The sequence below is a fragment of the Crocodylus porosus genome, unplaced genomic scaffold (genome assembly GCF_001723895.1).
Source record: "Crocodylus porosus isolate Cpor-Errol unplaced genomic scaffold, CroPor_comp1, whole genome shotgun sequence".
NCBI classification, from domain to species: Eukaryota; Metazoa; Chordata; order Crocodylia; family Crocodylidae; genus Crocodylus; species Crocodylus porosus.
The window spans coordinates 22,432,832-22,452,604 of NW_017728914.1; the positions used below are offsets into that span (position 1 = coordinate 22,432,832).

General features: G+C 41.8%; 1 protein-coding gene across 2 annotated transcripts in view; it reads right to left on the minus strand.

Moving 5' to 3' along the window:
- The window catches only part of STK32A (serine/threonine kinase 32A), a 69,585-nt gene extending 50,321 nt beyond the window's left edge, over positions 1-19,264 (minus strand). The window contains exons 1-3 of one of the 2 annotated variants that reach the window (XM_019534983.1): positions 19,146-19,264; positions 14,645-14,812; positions 657-712 (exon numbers count right to left, since the gene is read on the minus strand). In XM_019534983.1, coding sequence (XP_019390528.1) covers positions 657-712; positions 14,645-14,696 — 108 coding nt within the window. In that variant the 5' untranslated portion in view covers positions 14,697-14,812; positions 19,146-19,264. Of the gene's footprint in view, positions 1-656; positions 713-14,644; positions 14,813-17,763; positions 18,148-19,145 lie in introns of those variants that run through there. The other variant, XM_019534982.1, reaches the window with a different exon arrangement.
- Between the last annotated feature and the right edge of the window lie 509 nt (positions 19,265-19,773).

Here is a 19,773-nt window from a genome sequence, read left to right on the forward strand (position 1 = left end):
ATTTTTGGCTGAAACTATTTGCAGAATTTAGCAGAAAGTTTGGGCCAACCTGACATGGCATTTTAATGTAATTCCTGGAAAATTTCACCTCTCCCTGCTTGTCAGGCATGATCTCTCTACAGAGACTGACAGACCTTTTCTTGTGCGGAGCAAGTAACCCACCAATATCATAACTTCTGGCAATTCCAGACATGGGTTTCCTTACAGAAATCACTGTAACAGGAAAGGCGAAGGGGGAGAGGACAAAAAAGCTAATACAGTGTTTAAATAAAAAGCGTGGCATTTCAAACACACCTCTGCTCAATATTCACCACACACTGCAGTACTGCTCAATTCTTTATCAAGGAGACATCACCACATTCAAGTTTACGTCATGGTAATCTGTCTTCTGAGGATATGCACCCATTCAGCTGATTTGGTTCATCAGTAACTAAAACTTAATATCCTGTAATATAGTTTGGGGATTCTGAATAGTCGAGAAGTCAGCCTTACTCTCTTCCTGCATTATTAGGAGTTGAAGTTCAGGTCAGACAGAGCAATATTCCATATATCTGCAGTGAGCTGTCACAAGTAAGCCTTTTTGATGTGTGTATTCCTTGAACTGCTACAGGCTTTGTTAGGCATGCAAACGCTACTTCTGTATTCAAGAAGCTTACCTTTCCGAAGCTGCCTTTTCCAATGGCTCGCAAAATTTCAAAATGGTCAAAAGTGACTGCAAGAAACAGCAGATATTCATACATTAATCATCTGATCTACAATTTGATTTTGTTCTAGTTTTTTTCCCTGAACAGAGACTGTTGTGAAAAAGAAAAGAATTTCTAGGCAATTCTTTCCTCTAGTTGATCATGGACAGCGGGAGTCATGTAAAGATGGCTCTTTGTCACTCACAGTAGTTGCATTGATTATGTTGTACTCTGTTCGCCTGTGAAAGCAGGGAGTTTCTTGGGATTTTTACACATCTCTCTTTAATGGCATATGAGGCAGGAAACCGTCACCCGAGCCTTTTCACACCACCTCTCCCACTGAGGATTTGCTTCCACTGAGGCCAAATATGAAACCATCCATGTCATTAAGTATCTATAGAGTTTGATGATTATGAAACAAATACCCGACATAGGAGCCTGAGCTCAGAGGGTCCTTGTGCTTTAGGTAATTGTTATGCTAATGGCACTGCAGAAGGCAACAACACCAAAAGCTTCAAACTTTGCTGTCACCCAACACTAAGTATGCCTGGTCTCTGCATAGCCAGGAGCCTCCGACCTACTCTACACGGCTTTATGGAACGTGAAATACAGTTAAAAGAAGAAAAACCTAATGACCATTTCATGTCTCTCTTTGGCCTCTGAAGAGTGGTAGAGTACTGAGCCATGCTTCCCCAGCTGCCTCCAGGAAGTATATGCAGGTGATTCTCATAGCAGTAACTAGAATGAAGCATATAGACTGAGTGCTTGTGATCAGCCTAGATATCAATGTGTTTGTCACCTGAAATGACAATGGGATTTCTAGATGGGCAGCATATGAAGAGACAAATTAACTCAACCTCCCATCGTCTTGGAAATTGGGGTGAACAGCAATCATAAGCGCATTTCAGGACAAGAAACTGAACACTAATTTCAAAATCATAGGGTCCTGCTACGGCGTGTTCATGACCCCATCTGGCACTAGACCATGTAGCCATTAACTAAGAACAGTCCATGCCAAACCAGAGACCCATTCCTTACAGCAGCTACTGATAACTACTTAAAAGGCACTTAAACCTCATTAGATGGCTGATTTGAGGCACCAAATGAAGGCTGCTGATAGATTTCTAATAATGCATCAGATTTAATTAGCATGGCCCCCAAATGATCAAGCACCATGGATGTAGAGGGCCTGAAATTACAGAGTTAATTTGCATTGTTCATCCACTCCTTTCCAATCAATTAGTGCTTGGACAGGAGAGGACCATGTGCCTGACCTGCTTTGCAGAAAGCCCTTTCTAAATGGAACAATACAGCCCAGCGAGGATGTCCATGATGGATTCAAACTGACAGGGAGCAAGACACTTGATTACTCACTCATGCCAGTTTTTTCCTGTTGCACCACTAGCCGGGGAGCAGGCTGCATTCGAAATTGTTCCGCACATTAAAAGAAACAATACCAAACTTCTGCATTGGGGTCAGACGACTTTTTTTCTTCACAAAAAGTCACTTTCAAAATATTTTATTTATAAAGCGAGTTTCACACTGCAGAAAAGTGCCAGGTTGACAGCGCTGGACACTGACAGCCTCTGTTCCCCCACTGAGCGCAGGCAGTGGAGGAAGCAGTAGGGCAAGTTCTCCCCACTGGCTCCACCATTGTGCCACCGCGATGGCCCCCAGGGCCCCAGAGGAGAAGTACTCCATGCTGCCACTTAGTCAGTGGCCTCTCTGTGGAGAGTAACAGGAAGAAAGCCAATTAGTGTTGACTGTTGTGGTGGGGACACATAGGAATTGGTGAAAACTGGCTTAGCTTTCTCTCCATGCTCAATCCCTGAATTCTCTGCTGAGACTGCCAGCTGTGAGGCTAGCATTTTATTAATTACTGTAGAAGACAGCTTTCTCCATAGTGATCATCCCCGTTCTCTGAGAGTTCACACAGTGAGGTTTTAGACACAAATAAAACTGGATTTTGCTTCCACTTCAAAGGATTCAAACTCTTTCTTGCAAGCCAGTATTATCGTGTCATCATCCGGATACAACTAGTGGCTTGTATTTAGTATAAGGTGTACAGTGCTTTACCAGATTGTGAAAACACCTGAGCAAGCTCACCTGGGAAGGTGTCACATCGACCTTTCATGCTTGTAGAAAACCAAAGGACTCTGCCCTTCACAATAACCATCCCGCTTGCATTTTGTTTGAAATCTTACAGGAAATCAGAAGGAAAAGGCTTTGCTTCACAAAACAGAACAAATGGATGCCCATATCATATCTATCATATCTGTCTGGTGCAGACAGGTTAAGTCGTTTTGCGTACTTGCACTGAGATTTGTCCTAAGGGGATTAGGTGTCAAATTCCCTATAGTTCTTCGGAAATCTTTTCTGAGGTGTCTCATTAAAACTAGAGATTAGCAACAAAACAAAATCCCAAATATCCCTGGAGAAAATAGTGTCTGTCTTCTTGGGCTTCACCCAGAAATCAAGGTCTGATTCAGCAAATTTATACCAAGTGTAAAATGGTGTCATTTATGGTACCACAGAAGCCTTCTTTGTACCCAAGTTCAACACCTTGAGGACATCCTTTACTGTTTCTTTTCCCAGATGGAGGTTCCAGCCAAACCTGTCACAGGAGAACGAAAAGGGCTGGCTACAATGCCATAGATGAGGTTCTTAGTTAACATCCCTTAGTCTGCGCTGCAGACTACTTAAGCACTGTCTTGTTTTCATGGGGGCATTGGTGTGTGAATACCTTCTGTTCATGTCTTACTAAACTTTCTTCCTCCTTTGCCTCCTAGATCAAAGGCTGCTTTGGGAAATCCAGCTTCTTGTGATTGCCATCCGTAATGAATATAGTTCAAACCTTGAACTGAGCTACACAGAAACCAAGAGCCATTTGTTCCCCAAACATTTTATCAACCGAGATTTTTTCAGCAAGACTGTTGTAACTCACACTTCCACCGCAAAAAACACATTGTCCCTCACCGAAGATTCATACAGCATCACAGCCAAATTCATGTTTGGTCTGTGACACAAAACAAGGGCATTTGATAATGACCATGACAGATGCTGACTGACATTAGGCTACAGCTTCACAGTGGGAACGTCTACACAAGACGCTAACTGCACAGTAGCCCAATAACACTGTGCAGTAGCATGCCACGCAAAAAGTGTGCTAATACAGTACTGTACAGTAATATTAGGCTACTGTGAAGTAAGCGTCACTAAAAACCTGTGTACTGGTGCTACTGTACAGAAGCACAAATTACTGCACATTGATTTAGTACTTGGTAATCCAAGTACTAAACTTAATGTACAGTAACTGCAGTGCATTAAAGAACATGTAGCACACCCTGTATATAACAGTAGAAGCAAATCAGAGCAGCATCAGGATTTAAGTCCTAACTGGACTTTACACTGTTTAAAAAGAAGATCATATGGAAAGAAAACATGGCAATAATTTCAACTGATCTTATTTGAAGATAAACCACATTAGAGAACTTACCCTGCCATATTGTGGAGACTGGTACTGGCCTCCAACACTGACCGGTATACATAGCTCCAGAGGAAGGTGAAAACACACACAGAACAGATGGTCACTCTTTCATTTTGAAATTTCTTACTTATCTCAAGAGACCAAATGAACCTACATAAGGAGGTAATCTGTGCTGAAAGCAGTCTATAAACCAGATAGACCAGATGAGTCCAGTGGTATTTTCCATTGCTGATTTTTATTCTTCTAGAGTATCTTGGTCTAACTGCACACTTTTTTTTACTGCTTACTTAATGGAAATGAGTAAGTCAAAGACTGTGACCCAAACACATGAAAGCTTTGCACAATTCTGTGGTGTGCACTCAAATTTTACAGTCTGGGTTATGCACAGTCAGGCCACCTGCTCAGCTTGGTCCCATCAGGCCTTAACATACAAAAGTCTAAGAACCTCTGAAACCTAACCACAGCACTCACACATGCACACTCTCCAGCTGCTTTGCCCTTCTTTCATCTTATAGTAGTTTTGATTTTTGTTAAATAGATTCTAATCCGGGTATGACTTGTAAATAACATGACAGTTTTGATCTGTAGAACATCTCATTAGGGACGATCACCCTTTCTATCTCTCCATCCTACCTACCTTTTCATATTATTTTCACAGTGGGTCAATCCAAAAGCCTCACTCCTAAATGCTACTAAGCTTTGCATTGCTAAAAATCTGGAATAAAACCTAAAGCATTACATTTGGACCCATGCACAATGCAAACCTTAATCCAGTTCTTTTTAGATATAATTGGATAAATCCTTCTCATCAAAGAAAGAATTCATATGATCAGATAAGCTTGGGCAAATATACAGCTATACAGCTGTGTATACAGTTAAGAGCACGCTGAATGATATGCCTGAAACATTAAGCAAGGGTTTGTAGTATATCGTATTTGAATACAGATTCAAGGGGCATGATACAGATAAAAATGAAGGAGCTAAGGAAGCCTGAGAAACAGCCTCATGAAGGACACATCAACCCTGTCAAAAGCCTCATTAAAATCCCATCTATTAAGTAGCAGCCACTACTCGAATGGGTGTATATTATCTAATATCCATCACCCAGTCATCCATCCCACTACTGCAAAAGAAGGACACGATGTGTAATGGCTTCCATTCCTTCCATAAAAATATATTCCTGCTTTTAATTAACATCACTGAGAGTTTTGTGGATGCACCAGTGAAAAACAGGCTTAAACTATGTATCTAGAGGAAACACACTCTCTTTATGCACATATCATGACTTTATTTCTGACTCATTTGGAACGTTTCCCCAAATTCTAGCTGCTAGCTTGAATCCAGCCCAAGGTCAGTCATGGAAAAAAGCTGTTACAATCTGAAGACCGGAAAATGACCTGAACCAAGTTAACTCCAATTCCTACTGGACAGATGTTTCATGGATCCCAAAGTCAAAAGGGACCACGACAAATGTATAGTCTGACATCCAGTACCAGCTCTTGCTCGCTTCAATTTCAATAGCTGTGTTTGAACTACAGCATACCTCTGAAAAACATTCCCTCTCGCTTGAAAAGTTTTTCAGTGATGGAGACTTCACGGTAACCCTCGGTAAATCATTCCAATAATTAGCTTGGGCTACTGTAAAAAAATTACCCTTCATTTCTAGTAAGAACGTATCTACCTTTAACTTCCAATCACTGATTTTTGTTATACCTTTCTCTGATAAATTTCAGAACCTTCTATCATCAAATTACAACTTGTCATCTGAATCAAAGCTGTGAATCCTAAGGATCTGATGCTCTAACAACTGAGCGACATGAGCTCCAACTATAAATGCCAGCACTACAGAGGAAATAAAACCCATGACCAACACAATGGTTAACACAGAAACTAAGGACTAAAAGAATTTAAGAAGGGGAGAAGAAGGGGATTTAAGAATCTGTTGGCCTAATCCTGCCTTCACATGGGTCAGTGGTAAAATTATCTTCAACATCATATAGACTAGAACTAAGCCACTGCTGAGCCACCTTGAAAATCCTACCCTAAACTATCTTCTCACTAACCAGGTCACAGTGGAGATGCACTGTGTGGGGCAATGTGCGGCAATGTCTATGCTGTGCCAGTTGTGTGGATAAGGAAGAAAGCATTCAGTGTTTCATTCTGCAAGGTACTGGGCTGCCTCAGCTTCTCTTGAAATGAGCAGGAGCAAGAAGAGAGCAATATCCCAGAGAAAACACTTTATAGGACGGGCTCTTCTGTCCCTTCAACTTTATGTCAGTTGGGCACCATTTACCATCACCTGGTGGACTAATGTCATCCTATTTTTTTTCCTTGTCATTCAACACAGAAGTTCCCACAGCCACAGAATAACCCAGGCCCCTTCTCAATGGTGTACAAGGAGTGGCATTTACAGGTCCAGTCATCAGATACAAACAAGCTACACCTAGTACAGGACCAAGGGGCAGGGGACAAAGGCAGCTGAGACCCCGCTATCTCTCACTCCCCAATTTCAAAGATTTCCAAGGCCGTAACAAGTACTGATGGAAAGCAGATCAACTCATTCTTATTTAGCAAATTAAACAAAAAACATTCAGAATATTTAAATCATTAATTATTATAATATACATTCTCTGCTAAGTGAATGAGTAAATGCAACTTCAAGGGTTTGTGCATTTGTATGCACATTATTCATTTTCCTAACACCTTTCTTAAATGCTTGCTTCCTAAATAGAGGAGGGTACATTTCTATAGCATCACTTGAAAAAAATGTAAATTTCTCCCTATGGGAAACATTAAAAGATTTCTATGAATTACAGCCCCAGCAGAGAGAAGCCATTAAAGATTTTTAGTCACTGATTAGCAATTATTGAAATGGCCATTACTGAAATGGCCAGTGTTTCCAGCCATTAATCAAATTCTATAAATACAAAATGCCTATCTCAGCACAGCGGATGCTTGGGTACTCTTGAAAGCAATGCAAAAAAATCAAGCCCTGAATATATTAACAAAATGGTATAGATTGATGAAATGAGTAAAAATCAAGCACAATCCTTGCTTGTCACAGCAGCTTGGCAATGGGACTAAAGATTATTTTAAAGAAGACCCGGATACAGAATGAGTCATACCCATCATTAGCTATGTGTGTGCCTGAAACTGGGCAGAAACTGCAGGAATTGGAGAGCCAGACCCAAATACGGCATAATATTTATAGTGGTTTTGTCCCCGTGTGCCTAGTTAGGATCAAGGTCCCATTAATTTGGTGCTGAGCTGACCAAATCCCAGAAGCTTGGCTGTGAATACCTATTTTCTTATATACCTGAAACAACAATAAGCCTCACCAGTTTGTACTTCCAACATGCCTTTCATGCACTACCTCCGATGTCTCACAAATAATCTGACATACATATTTTGGTCTCAGTTTTATAGATGTGGAGCTTGGGTCAGAGGGAGGGTTCAGTGACCTCCAAAGGTCAAATAAAAGAAAAATCACTGAGTAGGAACGGGATCCAGAAATGATTATTCCTAACCGTTAGATCAGCAAATATGGAATTTGCCAGACCACTGAGCACAATGAATGTCTTGGTAAAAGTAGCCTCCATTTTATCTTATTCTTGGGCTCACCAGCATCTCTCTTCCTTCAGTGTCTTGGTACCTACTGCCAGTTCTTAGCTGACATATATCACTAATGTTGATGCTAATGTCAGGTCAACAACATGAAGGATTAATTATTGATGACATTAAGTCAATGTACTGAATGAGCATCTTAGGAGAGAGAAACAGTTCTTTTTTACTGAATGAATCCCGAAGCTCAACAACAAAAAGAGAAAGCAAACCATATCCTCCTTCCTCTGGCTATACCTTCCTTACATTATCTCCATTGAGAAATGGTGTTATTTTAAATAACTCCAACCAGAAGCCGTTCAAACATTTGACTAGGTTTTGTGAGTGTCCACAGCACATAATGCTTCCCTGCCTAATAACAACTGCATAGTATTGATAGTTAACAGTTTTCATTGCAGCTTCCCAACATAATCTCCTAACTAACTCTCTCCTATCTACCTCTCTGTTCACTCCTTTTCCACTTCACCAATTTTTCCTTTCCAGACCTCCAAGGATTATGGAAGTAACCAGTTATGGTATCAGTCATTTTTTATCCTTCTATTTCTAACTCTCTGTAGGATGCAGGGATTGCTCTGAGGTCATAGTAGGCCCTCTACATTATTGGTTAGAAATTGATAAATGGCTTTATCCTTTAATTCATTAAAGTTTGTGCTCTTGGCTCAAATCCTGTGTTTCTCACATTGCTCATATCTAGCTAGATTTACTTGGGTTTAACTTAGATCTCCTAACCTCCTTTCACTAGGAAGCTGTCTGTAATATTATTTAGTTCAGTCTGGCTTTGAACTCAGCACGGAGGGACTGAAAAGCAGGCACTGGAAAGCCTGAGAAATGTAGCCCCAATTTATCCCAATGGAGTAAGATGTTCTGCTTTTTGGGCTTGTATCATGTGTTCTTAGCTTTTTAAAATTAGCACACAGCTTGACTTGTCACAAATCAATCCACTCGTGTCCACAGCCTAACTCACATTGTGTAGGATCCTCCTCCAGGAATAATCCCATTGAAATTAAGGGAGCTGTATACTCCATGTGACTAAGGGTGGCAGAGTTTGGCCTTAAATAAGGAAATTATAGGGTCTAATTACTTTATAAGGAAATTATTGGATCTAATTACTTGCCAAGAGTAATTTATCATGCAATTGACATTCAGGATCTTGCAACTGCTTTTGTGCTTCCCTGCTAATTGAGTCTAACAACATGTGGAAGAAAATATATTTGAGCAGGCAATTATCTGATTTGAAAATACACTTAGGGATGAATTCTGTGAGAGGCTGAAGTCCTCCCCTCAGTAGTAACTGAGTGCCCTGAACTTGCATTGATTTCTTTAGCACTCCAGAGATTGGAGGATTTGCTGTTACGGTTTTTTACAGTGCCCAAGACCCGTTCTTCTCCTTACAGCACAAATGGAAAGACAAACCCAGATGGGGTTACAACAAAGAGGAGGGCATTGATAAAGATAGTCAGCATGGATAGGACAGAGTGACATGGAGCAACAATTATAGTTATAAAGCAACCTAAAGCTACTTATGAGCTCGTGGACATCTTTCCTCTGGCTTCCAAGGACTGTAGATCAGGCCTTTGATGAGATTTAGTGAAAACAAGACCCACTGAAAATACCTGCTAAGGAAAACAACGTCTTTTAAAAATCATTATCAAATGTAAATTAATTTCACAGCTAGAACCATGCCTTTAAAGAATAAATATGCTCATTTTATTTGATCATCATATTTACAGGATTTATAGAAAATGCCTACATGTTTGCATGTTACCTATTACTATCCATTTCTATTGTAGTAATACCTACAGACCAAATTAGAGATCACAACACCATTGTGTGACCCACTTTTAAGCATGCTTTAAGACAGTGTGGCCCAAAAACTTATGATAAAAAAAGAACAAAACACATTGCAAAATATCACCACAGATACCTATTGTAATCATGGGGGGAAAGCACTGGGTTTTAGCTGTCTTGGACAATCAAACATGGGAATAATGATTTATTCATTTTGCAGTCACTTCTAGCTCCCATATTTGGTAGAAGAATATTAAATTGACTTTAGAGAGACACTGGGATATACTGGACACAACAGCCTGCTAGGAATGTGAAAAAGATACCTGGCTTTGAGTTCAGCATCTGCCAACAGATTGTGATAGGCTTGATCCTGTCCTGTTGGAGCGAATGGGACGTTTCCAAATGGATACAAGATCAGCTCTCACTGAATTTGGGCAGATCACTTATATTCTATCTATCTCAGTTCCCCTAACTGTATAACAGGCATAATTATGTGGCGTGTCAAGTGCACCAAGAACTGTGGATGAATGACTTTTGTCAGTGTATTTAGCATGACCACCATGATACAAAGGTCCCATGATCAGAATCCACCTTTTGAAATCATCCACCTCAGTGCTAGAGAACTAGTGTTTTTATACTGCTATGGTATGTAATACAGACATTAGATTTCATGGACATTAGGACTGGGAGGGACCTCGCAAGATCATTGAGTCCAGCCCTGAATATAGCGTGATCTAGGACAGAAACAAATTCAAGGAATACTCTACGTGTTCAACTCTATGCAAGAACTTCCAGTTCATTTACAAACATATGAAAATAGTTCCCTGAAAAGGGAGGGATTTTAGAACATGCTTAATGCTTTTCAGGATGGAGCCCTTTGTCTGGAGAATAATCCCCTAGGGAGGGAGTCCCTGGGCTTCCTCTGGTGTCCCACCCCTTCACAGTGATTATAAGTAATTCCAATATATTTGATCCCTTGAGGTGTGATCAGTAATGAGGGGAAGTCCCTTTTTCTTAATTTGTCAACAGATAAAAAAGAAACCGTCTGCAAACCTAGTGAACTTTTTGGCTGTGGGGTACTACTGCTTGACCATTGAAAAGGGCCCCATTCCCTTTGCCATAAAAGAAAACCTACATTTCTTATAGGTGTATTTATTTCTTCAGCCATTAAAATCAACCCTTGGTGTTAAGAAAGGTGAAATCCACCCAAGTGAGAAAGAGCCAGCAGGAGGAGACCTCTGTTTGTGACAGGCAGAATCTCCCACTCAGACCACATCACTCCAAGGAAGAAAAGGGGAAAATCAGTCATCTGTACTGCTGAGTCAGTGCAGCTACTTATTTATGGCAGATGCTGATACCAAGTGCTTGAACATAAAAGATTAAAATTTGCAAACTCCAGGAAAACCTCATTGCGAAGTAGGTTGTCCATCATTTTCTCCAATTACTTTAATGCGAAATAACAAACAATTGCACTAATAATTTGGGAGCAAGGCCAAGAGCCACTTTAGCCAAAGTGGAGGTTACTGTTGTCCATGCACGTATTCAGCATTTATTACAGGTCTAGCAACCCAATGTACAGTCATGGAAATGGTGCATCATGTTCTCATTATGTTTGGAGGATATCATCATAAATTAATTCTCCGAATAAGCTCAGAGGTACAAAATCCTGTCTAACGTACAGCACAGGCACAGGCGACTGGTAGAGGGCACACAGGGGTGCATGTGCCCCCCCGACAGGGTCAATGCTCCCCCCGACGGCTGACACTGATGCTGTCGGTAGGACTGGTGCCCCCCCGACAGGGCCGCTGCTCTCAGCAGCTTCTGCAGGAGCCCCCCCGGATTCAGGAGGCACCAGTCACTCATGAGCACAGGGTTTGGAGGGGAGAATGGAACTGGGGCTACAGAATGGGGAGAAAATGGCTCTAGATAGCGGTGGACACACCCTGCCACACAGAATTGGGTCTCCTTTGAAAAAAGAGCAGCATGTTTCACCAACCACTGTGCGCTGTGTACTGCAACAAGCATACTCAGAGGCCAGCCAGATACTCCCTTGCGACCATGGTGCTCAATCCCGGCCTCTCTGAGAGGGATGTCCCGACTACCAGGCTCGAATTCTGCCCTTCTGCTCCATGGTGGCACCAGAAGGGTAAACGGCTGCCTTCGTTCTCTTTTCCCCACAGCAGCACAGTGAAAGGCTGGGCCAGCCTTTTGCTCATTGCTTCGAGTCAGTCCACTAGCCATCCATTTCCACATCCACTAACCATGGAGAGGTGAACTGGGCTTATGAAAAAGCCCATCAATGTCATTCCTGAAGGTTGGGGGTAAGAGTGCTATAGGAATGCTTTGTACCTGAAACCCCCTATAACTCTCCCATCTTCTGACACCCTGGAACTACTGAGTTGTCTCCTCAGCTGAGATGCATGCAATGTGCTCCTTCATAGGCTGCCTGACTGTTCCCTATCCAGATCACTGCACTGACCTCTCATTTCATCTTTCTGAGCTGTTACTGTAGTTGATGACCAAGTATCTAAGTGAGCACAGCTTGTTTCTGACATGTGGTTCCCTCCCAGCAGTCCTCTTGTAATAAACTGGACCAAGACCCAAACTGCAGCATCAGCAAAGACATCACTAGGAAGAGCGGATCACTGCTAAGCTGCTTCTGTGAAAACACTGAGAAAAACACCAGTTTATCCAAATGTAGATCTCAAACCTGGTCATAACAATAAAATAAATTCACTTGGAGTGTTATATGTGTGTGAAGTGGTATAAGGACAAGGTGGGTAAGCAGTATTATAATCCTTGTTTTACAGATAGATAAACTAGGAGAAACTCAAGCACAGACAAGCCAAGCAAGCTGTTCAAGGTCAAACAGCACTGGCAGAATCAGGAATAAATCTCAACGCTCCTGACTCCCACTCATCTGCTGCAGCCCCTAAGCCCGTGGTTCTCAACATTTTCTGCCTCGAGGCACCCTTCATTGGACTCAAGGCACCCTCCATCCCTTCTAAGAATTGAGTATCACCCAATTTCAAAAACTAATTCATATATTACTGTATAGTGCTTTCCCCCTTGAAGAGGAGCTGAGCAACAGGGGTGGGGGATTGTTCAGGCAGGGACAAGTCTGAGCCTTCATTTATATACTTATCTGCTTATCTCCACACACCTCGTTTGTCTCCTCACACCTCCTGGTACCCTTCAAAGGATGATGCAGTGCCATCCCAGGGTTTCCCTATATCCTGGCTGAGAAACACTGCACTAACCTCTAGCAATATAGGATTCAACATGGAGTACCACTAGGTACCAGAGGCAGGTACTGTCCTTAACCACTGTAATAACAGATCAGTGCTCTGATCCATGCTTACTAGCCTATCTTTACTCCACAAGTAATAATGACTCTCTTCCTTTTTGAATGGTCTAATTAGTTCTATCCACTTCAGCTGCTCTTTACCAGCTCTGCTGCCACTCCTCTTTGCTCTACAGGTTTACTGCCCACTTCCCCTATTTTTCAAGTTGATATCCCCCTTTTTATTTACATTAGGGCTGCCCAACATCTAAGGGCCACTGGCTCCACACCACGTGGGCCACACCAGGACAAGCTTTGGGCTGCCCGGGCTACGTGTTGTGTTGGTTACCCCCACACAGCATCATGATGCTCAGGTCCCCCCGGCTGCAGGCTCCCCTGGCACCGTGGGCTGCAATGCGCTGTGCTGTGCCACTCCTCCCTGCTCCTCGGTGCAGAAACTGGAAGCCAGAGGATGGAGCGGGGAGCCTGCAGACAGAAAACTGGAGAGCAGCTGGGTGGGAACTTGGTGGGGACCACACACAAATTAACCTCTCTTAGGCTACCTGTAGCCCGGCAGTTGAACAGCCTTGTGTTACATACTGGAGTTAAATAAAAACAATTATTCTCCAGGGTATTTAGCTTAGGCTGTATCTTCTTTCCAGACTTGAAGAATGCCATTTTGTGTCTAAAAGCTTGTCTACAATCTTTCTTAACTATATAGCTGGTCCAATAAAAGACATAATCAAACCAAAGAAGGAAATCAGGAAGCCATAGCTGGTCCCATGACTACTGCCCCCCCTACATATGGATCAGAAAGTTGGGTCCTACATTTTTGGAGGTTCCAGTGCATGTACAGCTTCAAAAACTCCTGCCTGTCTGCCTTTTTAACATATAATGTTTTGCTTCCTCCCATCATGCATGAAGAATGTGGAAGGTGATTATGAAGGTTGAAGGAAATTTACCGTAAAGATTTCATTTTGCAACTGATAAATATCAATTATATTTCATGTCACTGAACACAACTGAGGCCTTACAGAAGGAGACAATATTTATCCATTTAAGTGCCAAGATCTTTCAGTATTTGATTATTTTAAATGTCTCAGACAATCGTAGTTTATAATGACGAGTGACTATCTTATGTGTTTATTTATATATGCTTTCATGTGGCATCCCAAGTGGCAGTTAATAAATCAACTCATATGATAGGAAATACAAGCATTTTTCTAACTCTGCATCTGTACCCTTGGCAGGACCGGACCCTGACACTAAGTATTAAGGCTAATACTATGGCAATGCATTTGCATTTTCATGTTTTGAGCTATCGGTGCTGAATGCTGGTTTCATAACAATAGCTTCTATGGTAGCCTGGGAGGGCAAATTTATCAAGAAGCTCTAATACCATTGCTGCTGGCTGGCATCTCCAAGAACCTTCAGCACCGAATGGACAGGGAAATACCCTATGCCCAAGCTGTTCTCCCACCAGCCTAAAAAACATCACTCCTTGGTTGGATTTCCAAACTCCAAACAGGTACTCTCCATCTTCAAAACTGACAGTCACAAGAGGTCACCCGCGGCTCCCATTGACCTTGTCACTTCTCAAAACCATAGTTCACATGGTCTCCCAATACCCATCCATAGGATGCACACGTATTAACCATGTTGGTGTTTAGGAAGAGCAGTGAAGTAACAGTTGGGGTGTGCTGCTGTGTCCACTGTTGTAGGCCTTAGCAATCCTGCTGAATATTGTTCTCCCAAGAGGTAACAATTACAGCATTCTCTTACCTTCTTCATTGTCCTCGAAGACGGGTGGCTTGCTGGAGGTGGTTGCACCCATAGTGAATTTTGCCAACACCTCTAATGAAATTACATCATCTTGGAATGAAGAGAGACAAAGTAAATGTTAATCGAGCTTGTACTCCGTTGATCTCTGGTACTTTCTGCTTGTATGTCCTAGAAAATGAGAAAAGCAACAACTTGCCATCAGTAACGAGTGCTAAATTATATTCTGCTGTCTGCAAATTGACATACATATTGTATAAAATTACATCTGTATTATGGCATAATTATTCTTATACCACTTCCCTTGCTCCCAATATACACTGCATGAAAATTAAAATAAGAGATATATGATGTATGTGTAATCCATGGAAGAGTGAAGAGAAATTCTGCCATAAAGGACAGGTTCTGAAGGAGACTGAGATATTTCAAATTACATTTCAGAGTAAAATGCAAGTATTTTTTTCTTGGTAGTGCCCACTAGAAACCCAGCTAACAGGTTCCTTGCCAAATCAACATTGCTGGTTCAATTAAAAGTGACAGAGCTCTGCATATAAGCATACAAAAAAGAAATCGTGAAATACTGGTTGAAGAAGATTATAGGTATGATCTTGAAACCTTTATTTAGTCACTGTCCCTTTTGAGATCAATGGCACCTGTGCCTAAGTAAATACTACTGGATTAGAGCCTAAATAGTTACAAATGTATTCCATTCTTCAGAGGGATGAAAATTGTTCTGAAGTTAGAGGTGGCAGTGTATGGAGAAGCAATACATGGAAGGCAAATGGACAGAAAATGGAGAGAAAAACAGAAAGAGCAGCACAAAAAAAAATAGCAGCAAATGATATTTAGAAATTTAGAAGGCATAAGAAACCCTTTGCAGAACAAGAGGCATTAGTGGTTATACAGAAAGTATGAGTTAGACAAGTGTTAGATCATTTTTCACACTAAAAAAAATGTTGACTGGGGCCACACAAAGGATCAGACTCTGCACTGGCTAGGGTCTGATCACTGCAGCTTGGAAAGGAAACTACTGTGCACAGTGAGTTGAACGTGAAAGCGAACAGGGAAAGAAGGGAGGAGAGGTATCTTTCCAAGAAAGGTTTCGTGACTGGAGTGTGATTTATTCATCTGCAATTGATACAAATTTCTTACACAGAAAAACAGACAGCAGATTTACATGCACACTTGCACTTGCACACCCCCCCGCTCCTTGATTACTTCTTACTGGCTTACTGTCTCTCCTGCTGTCTTCCACTTTCCCTGAATATAGGACTAACTTTTTATTTTTTGTCTCCACAGCTTAGAGATCCTCCAGCCACCAATTCACATCCAAGCTTAGGCCCGAATCAAAAAAGCTTAACTTTAATGATCTTTAACGTGAATACGTGAAAGCTTAACTTTAATGTCAAAAAAGCTTAACTTTAAACATGTACTTAAATCAGTTTGAAGTCAAAAGTTAAAAACTGCATGTTTTTGTCAGTTAGGCCTGAATAACATGGACTCAACTCACCTTAGCTTGGTTGGGGATTTTCCTGACATTTCAGATCACAGGGTCCATTCCAGATGTTTGGTTCACCCTGGAATCCTAATTTCATATTTCACATGACTGAAAAAATCTCAGTGAAATGAGGCAACAAAGCGCTTCTGATTATTACCATTGCCTTTAAACTGAATGGCCTGGGCAGTCCATGCAAATCCTAAGCAAAAAGAGGAAATCTTTTCAAAGCTAAAACTTCTCTTTGGGGGAAGAAGAGGACCAAGGAATCTGTGGGAAGGGCACTTTCCTTTCGCTACAGCAAAAAGCAGCTGAGAGAATTGGTACCTCATTTCTCCTAATGAACTAAAAAACCAGCCCCTGGGATGTTTGACATTATGATAATGGCCATCAAAGAGGATCCCATTGTGATGTCCTCACATTACATTGAAGCAATCAGCAGCAACTGTAGAAGTCAACTGCTATATCCTTTATGAGCATTTGTTATGTAACACTTTATAGCTTCTTATTAACTAACATCTTTAAAGTACTTTGACATATGGACCCTGAAGAGGAATGCAGGTTTTGCTTTTAGTTAAGCTGATTTCAGAAAGTTTTGGAAGCATAACGCCAGAAATTACTGTACATTAGTCCTCTAAAAAAATAACATAAGAAACCCTAGTCTTTACCACACGCTTTTGTGAAGTTAAACATCAAAAAGGGCAAAACATTGTTCCATTAAGAGAAGCACTAACTGGCCTGTCCCTAGAGCTTAAGCTATTTTGATACTTTATTAATTACCTTTGTGATCAAGTCATTCGCTAGCCCATTAACAGAACAGGAACAGCTGAAATGACTGGGAGAACCTATGCCTTGCAATTAGAAACTACTATTTAGCCAGCATGTTTATAGACACAAGAAATCCTGTCTGTTTTTATATCCAGACACTGGAAGACCTTGGTGTTTTATCTGTGTCCATTTATTAGTTCATTAGAAACTGCTTAAAACAGGAGATAATCCCAAATAACTCCTTGACTATCATTTCATGAGCTTTAACTCACTGGGCAAGACCTCAGGAAGATTAAGAAATGGTTTAGACATTTATATGCCTAATCCCACCAGCATTTATAATAGCTACAATACTTGTTTCTAAAAGGTTATAAATTCTCATTCAGCAGGCCACCAGACAACCACTGACAGCATGGGGTTGGGGAGAAATTCCCCTATGTGCACCTTATTACCTAATTATTAGGGAGTCAGTATACATCCCTGAGCCTGGCAACTCTCACAGCTGTCATACCAGATTATATGAACCCCTGGGTCTGGTCCTCAGCTGCTCTGAGCCCCCTTCCCAAACATCCGGTCACAAAGTTCAGAAGGGAGAAGACCGAAACCTTTGCTTCTAACCCTCCGGTGCTGCTCCTTTAGCATGCTTGAATTGTAACCTCCAGGCTCAAAAGGTTTGTCCTACTGCAGAACGGGACTAAGTTATTGCCTGAAAAATGTAATCGTTCCAAGCACTAGCCAGCAGTGAGGCTGCCTGCTCCACGCCAGCACGCTTCAGATCATGCTGAAAGCAGATCAGCGAAGGGATGATGCAGTTACTGGTCAAAAAATCTTAGGGAGTTAAACAAAAGAAACCACTTACCTTGCCGAGTGGGGAAGAAAGCAGCAAACCAGACTGATATACAGTAGCCTGGACTAGACAGCAACAGCCTGAAGCCGCAGCTCAGGAGGAGTATCGGATGTGGCACTGAGCTGCTATGCAGTTTGGGGTGGGAGGTGGGAGGGGGTGTTTCTGTGAGGTTGGGGTTTGAGGCAAAGGGACCTGGGATCAGAGAGGAGATCCAAGCCTCTAATGCAGGGAAGTTCCCTTTTGCAGATTGCAGGAGGAGCTTGCAGCAGTCACAAGAGGGGAAATACACCAGAGAGCAGGAGGGAAAAGACATGCAAGACAGGAGGAAATAAGGTTGAGGGGAGAATAAATAGGGACCACTACTAGTGAGGTAAGAGAAGGCAATAGCTCTAGGAGGTGCCAGACCTCTGCAACTGAAGTTAATGCTGATCAAATTGGCAACGGTTCTTCAGCTGCAGAAGCATCAAAGGCACATTGTGCCGCTTAAACACTTTACAGATCAGCACTTTTTTTTTTTAGAGATCCCATAGTAAGACGTTACACATGTCCTAAGGAAGGACACTTTCTCTGATCCTTCTGTTCTCCATTCCTTTTAAATAAGATTTCCCTCCCTCTGCCCCCCTTCCCCACAACGTTACTGGGAGCAGGGCTGGCTGTTTTAAATATTTTTAGAACATGTGTTTACACACACACACACACACACACACACTGCTATAGAGTTTCCTATCGATTTTAAATCAGATAAAGAATTCATGATCTGCAAACCAGGCTGATTTCCTCTTGCCTGCTCCCCAAAACAAGAAATCACCCCCATCTTGCCTTCTTTAGAAAGGATTTGATCCTAAAAGGTTGTTGAACATGATTGCCCTAATCCAGCATCGCACATAAATACAAGCTCAAACTTTACACATTTGGGGTACAAACTGATTTGTCTTTAAATGGGACAACTGACATGCTTAAAAAGCAAGCAAGTGCATAAGTGCTTTTTTAAGGATCAGGATCCAGAGCTGAGTAAGGTGCTTAGCACTTTATATGCCCATGCCCAAATGACCCGTTTCTTCCCAGGTAACCAGCCAACTCCTTAAACATTCCTGTAAGGAAGCTGACATCATGGTTCCTCCAACATGCATTAAACAGCTCTACTTTATCCTCGTGCCTAAAATGCTGGTGTGCCCTTGCTGCTTGTACATCTCTGGAGCAAGACAAGAATACCTGGTTGTCATAATCAGCAGTAAAGCTGAACACTTTTTTTCCCAGTCAAATCTTAAAAACTGAAGTTGTGGCCACACAGGAAATACTGTATTTTTAAATTCACCTAGACATGAGGGATGAAGGGAATTTAAAAGCCAGAGAAAGTCCCTCCCTCCCCTGCATAAGCCTGACAAAGCACTCACCATGGATGAGAGGACTGACGGGCCTTGAGGCTACACCTTCCACCTCCCAGAAAACTGCCCTGACCAGAAGACTGTAGGACATTCTGGGGCTCCCACAGTGCTTCTGTTTGTGGTTGTTTCAGTTTGTATAAAACATTTAAGTATTTGTTCAGTCAGAGAGCAAGTGAGTGCATGCATGAATGCTTCTCAAAGTAGTGGTTAGAGGCTCACCCAGGAGGTGAGAGACACCTGGGTTTCAGACCTTGCTCCAGTGAATGCTTAATCATTTATGCAAAGTGGAAGCTGCCTCGATGGGAGACATGGAGATCTCCCCCCTGCCACCCAAAAAAAGTTATAATAGGTTGGTTAAGGCATTCTCCTGGGAGAAGAGGACTTAAATCCCCTGTGCAGAGAAGGGAAATAAATGTCAGCCTCCCACATCTTTGATGCATGCTCTAATCCAGGAATGTCTCCCCATTCAGAAACTTTACCGTCTTCATGCCTTTGCTTTTTTCTTAAGTGTCAGAAAAATCAACTTTTCATTTGGGGTAAAAGGGATGTTTTGGCACATTTTGACAGGGGATGACCAAGAACAAAAGAATTCTTTTTGGCTGATTCAGTCTCAGCCAATGTTTCTATTTTTTGTTTT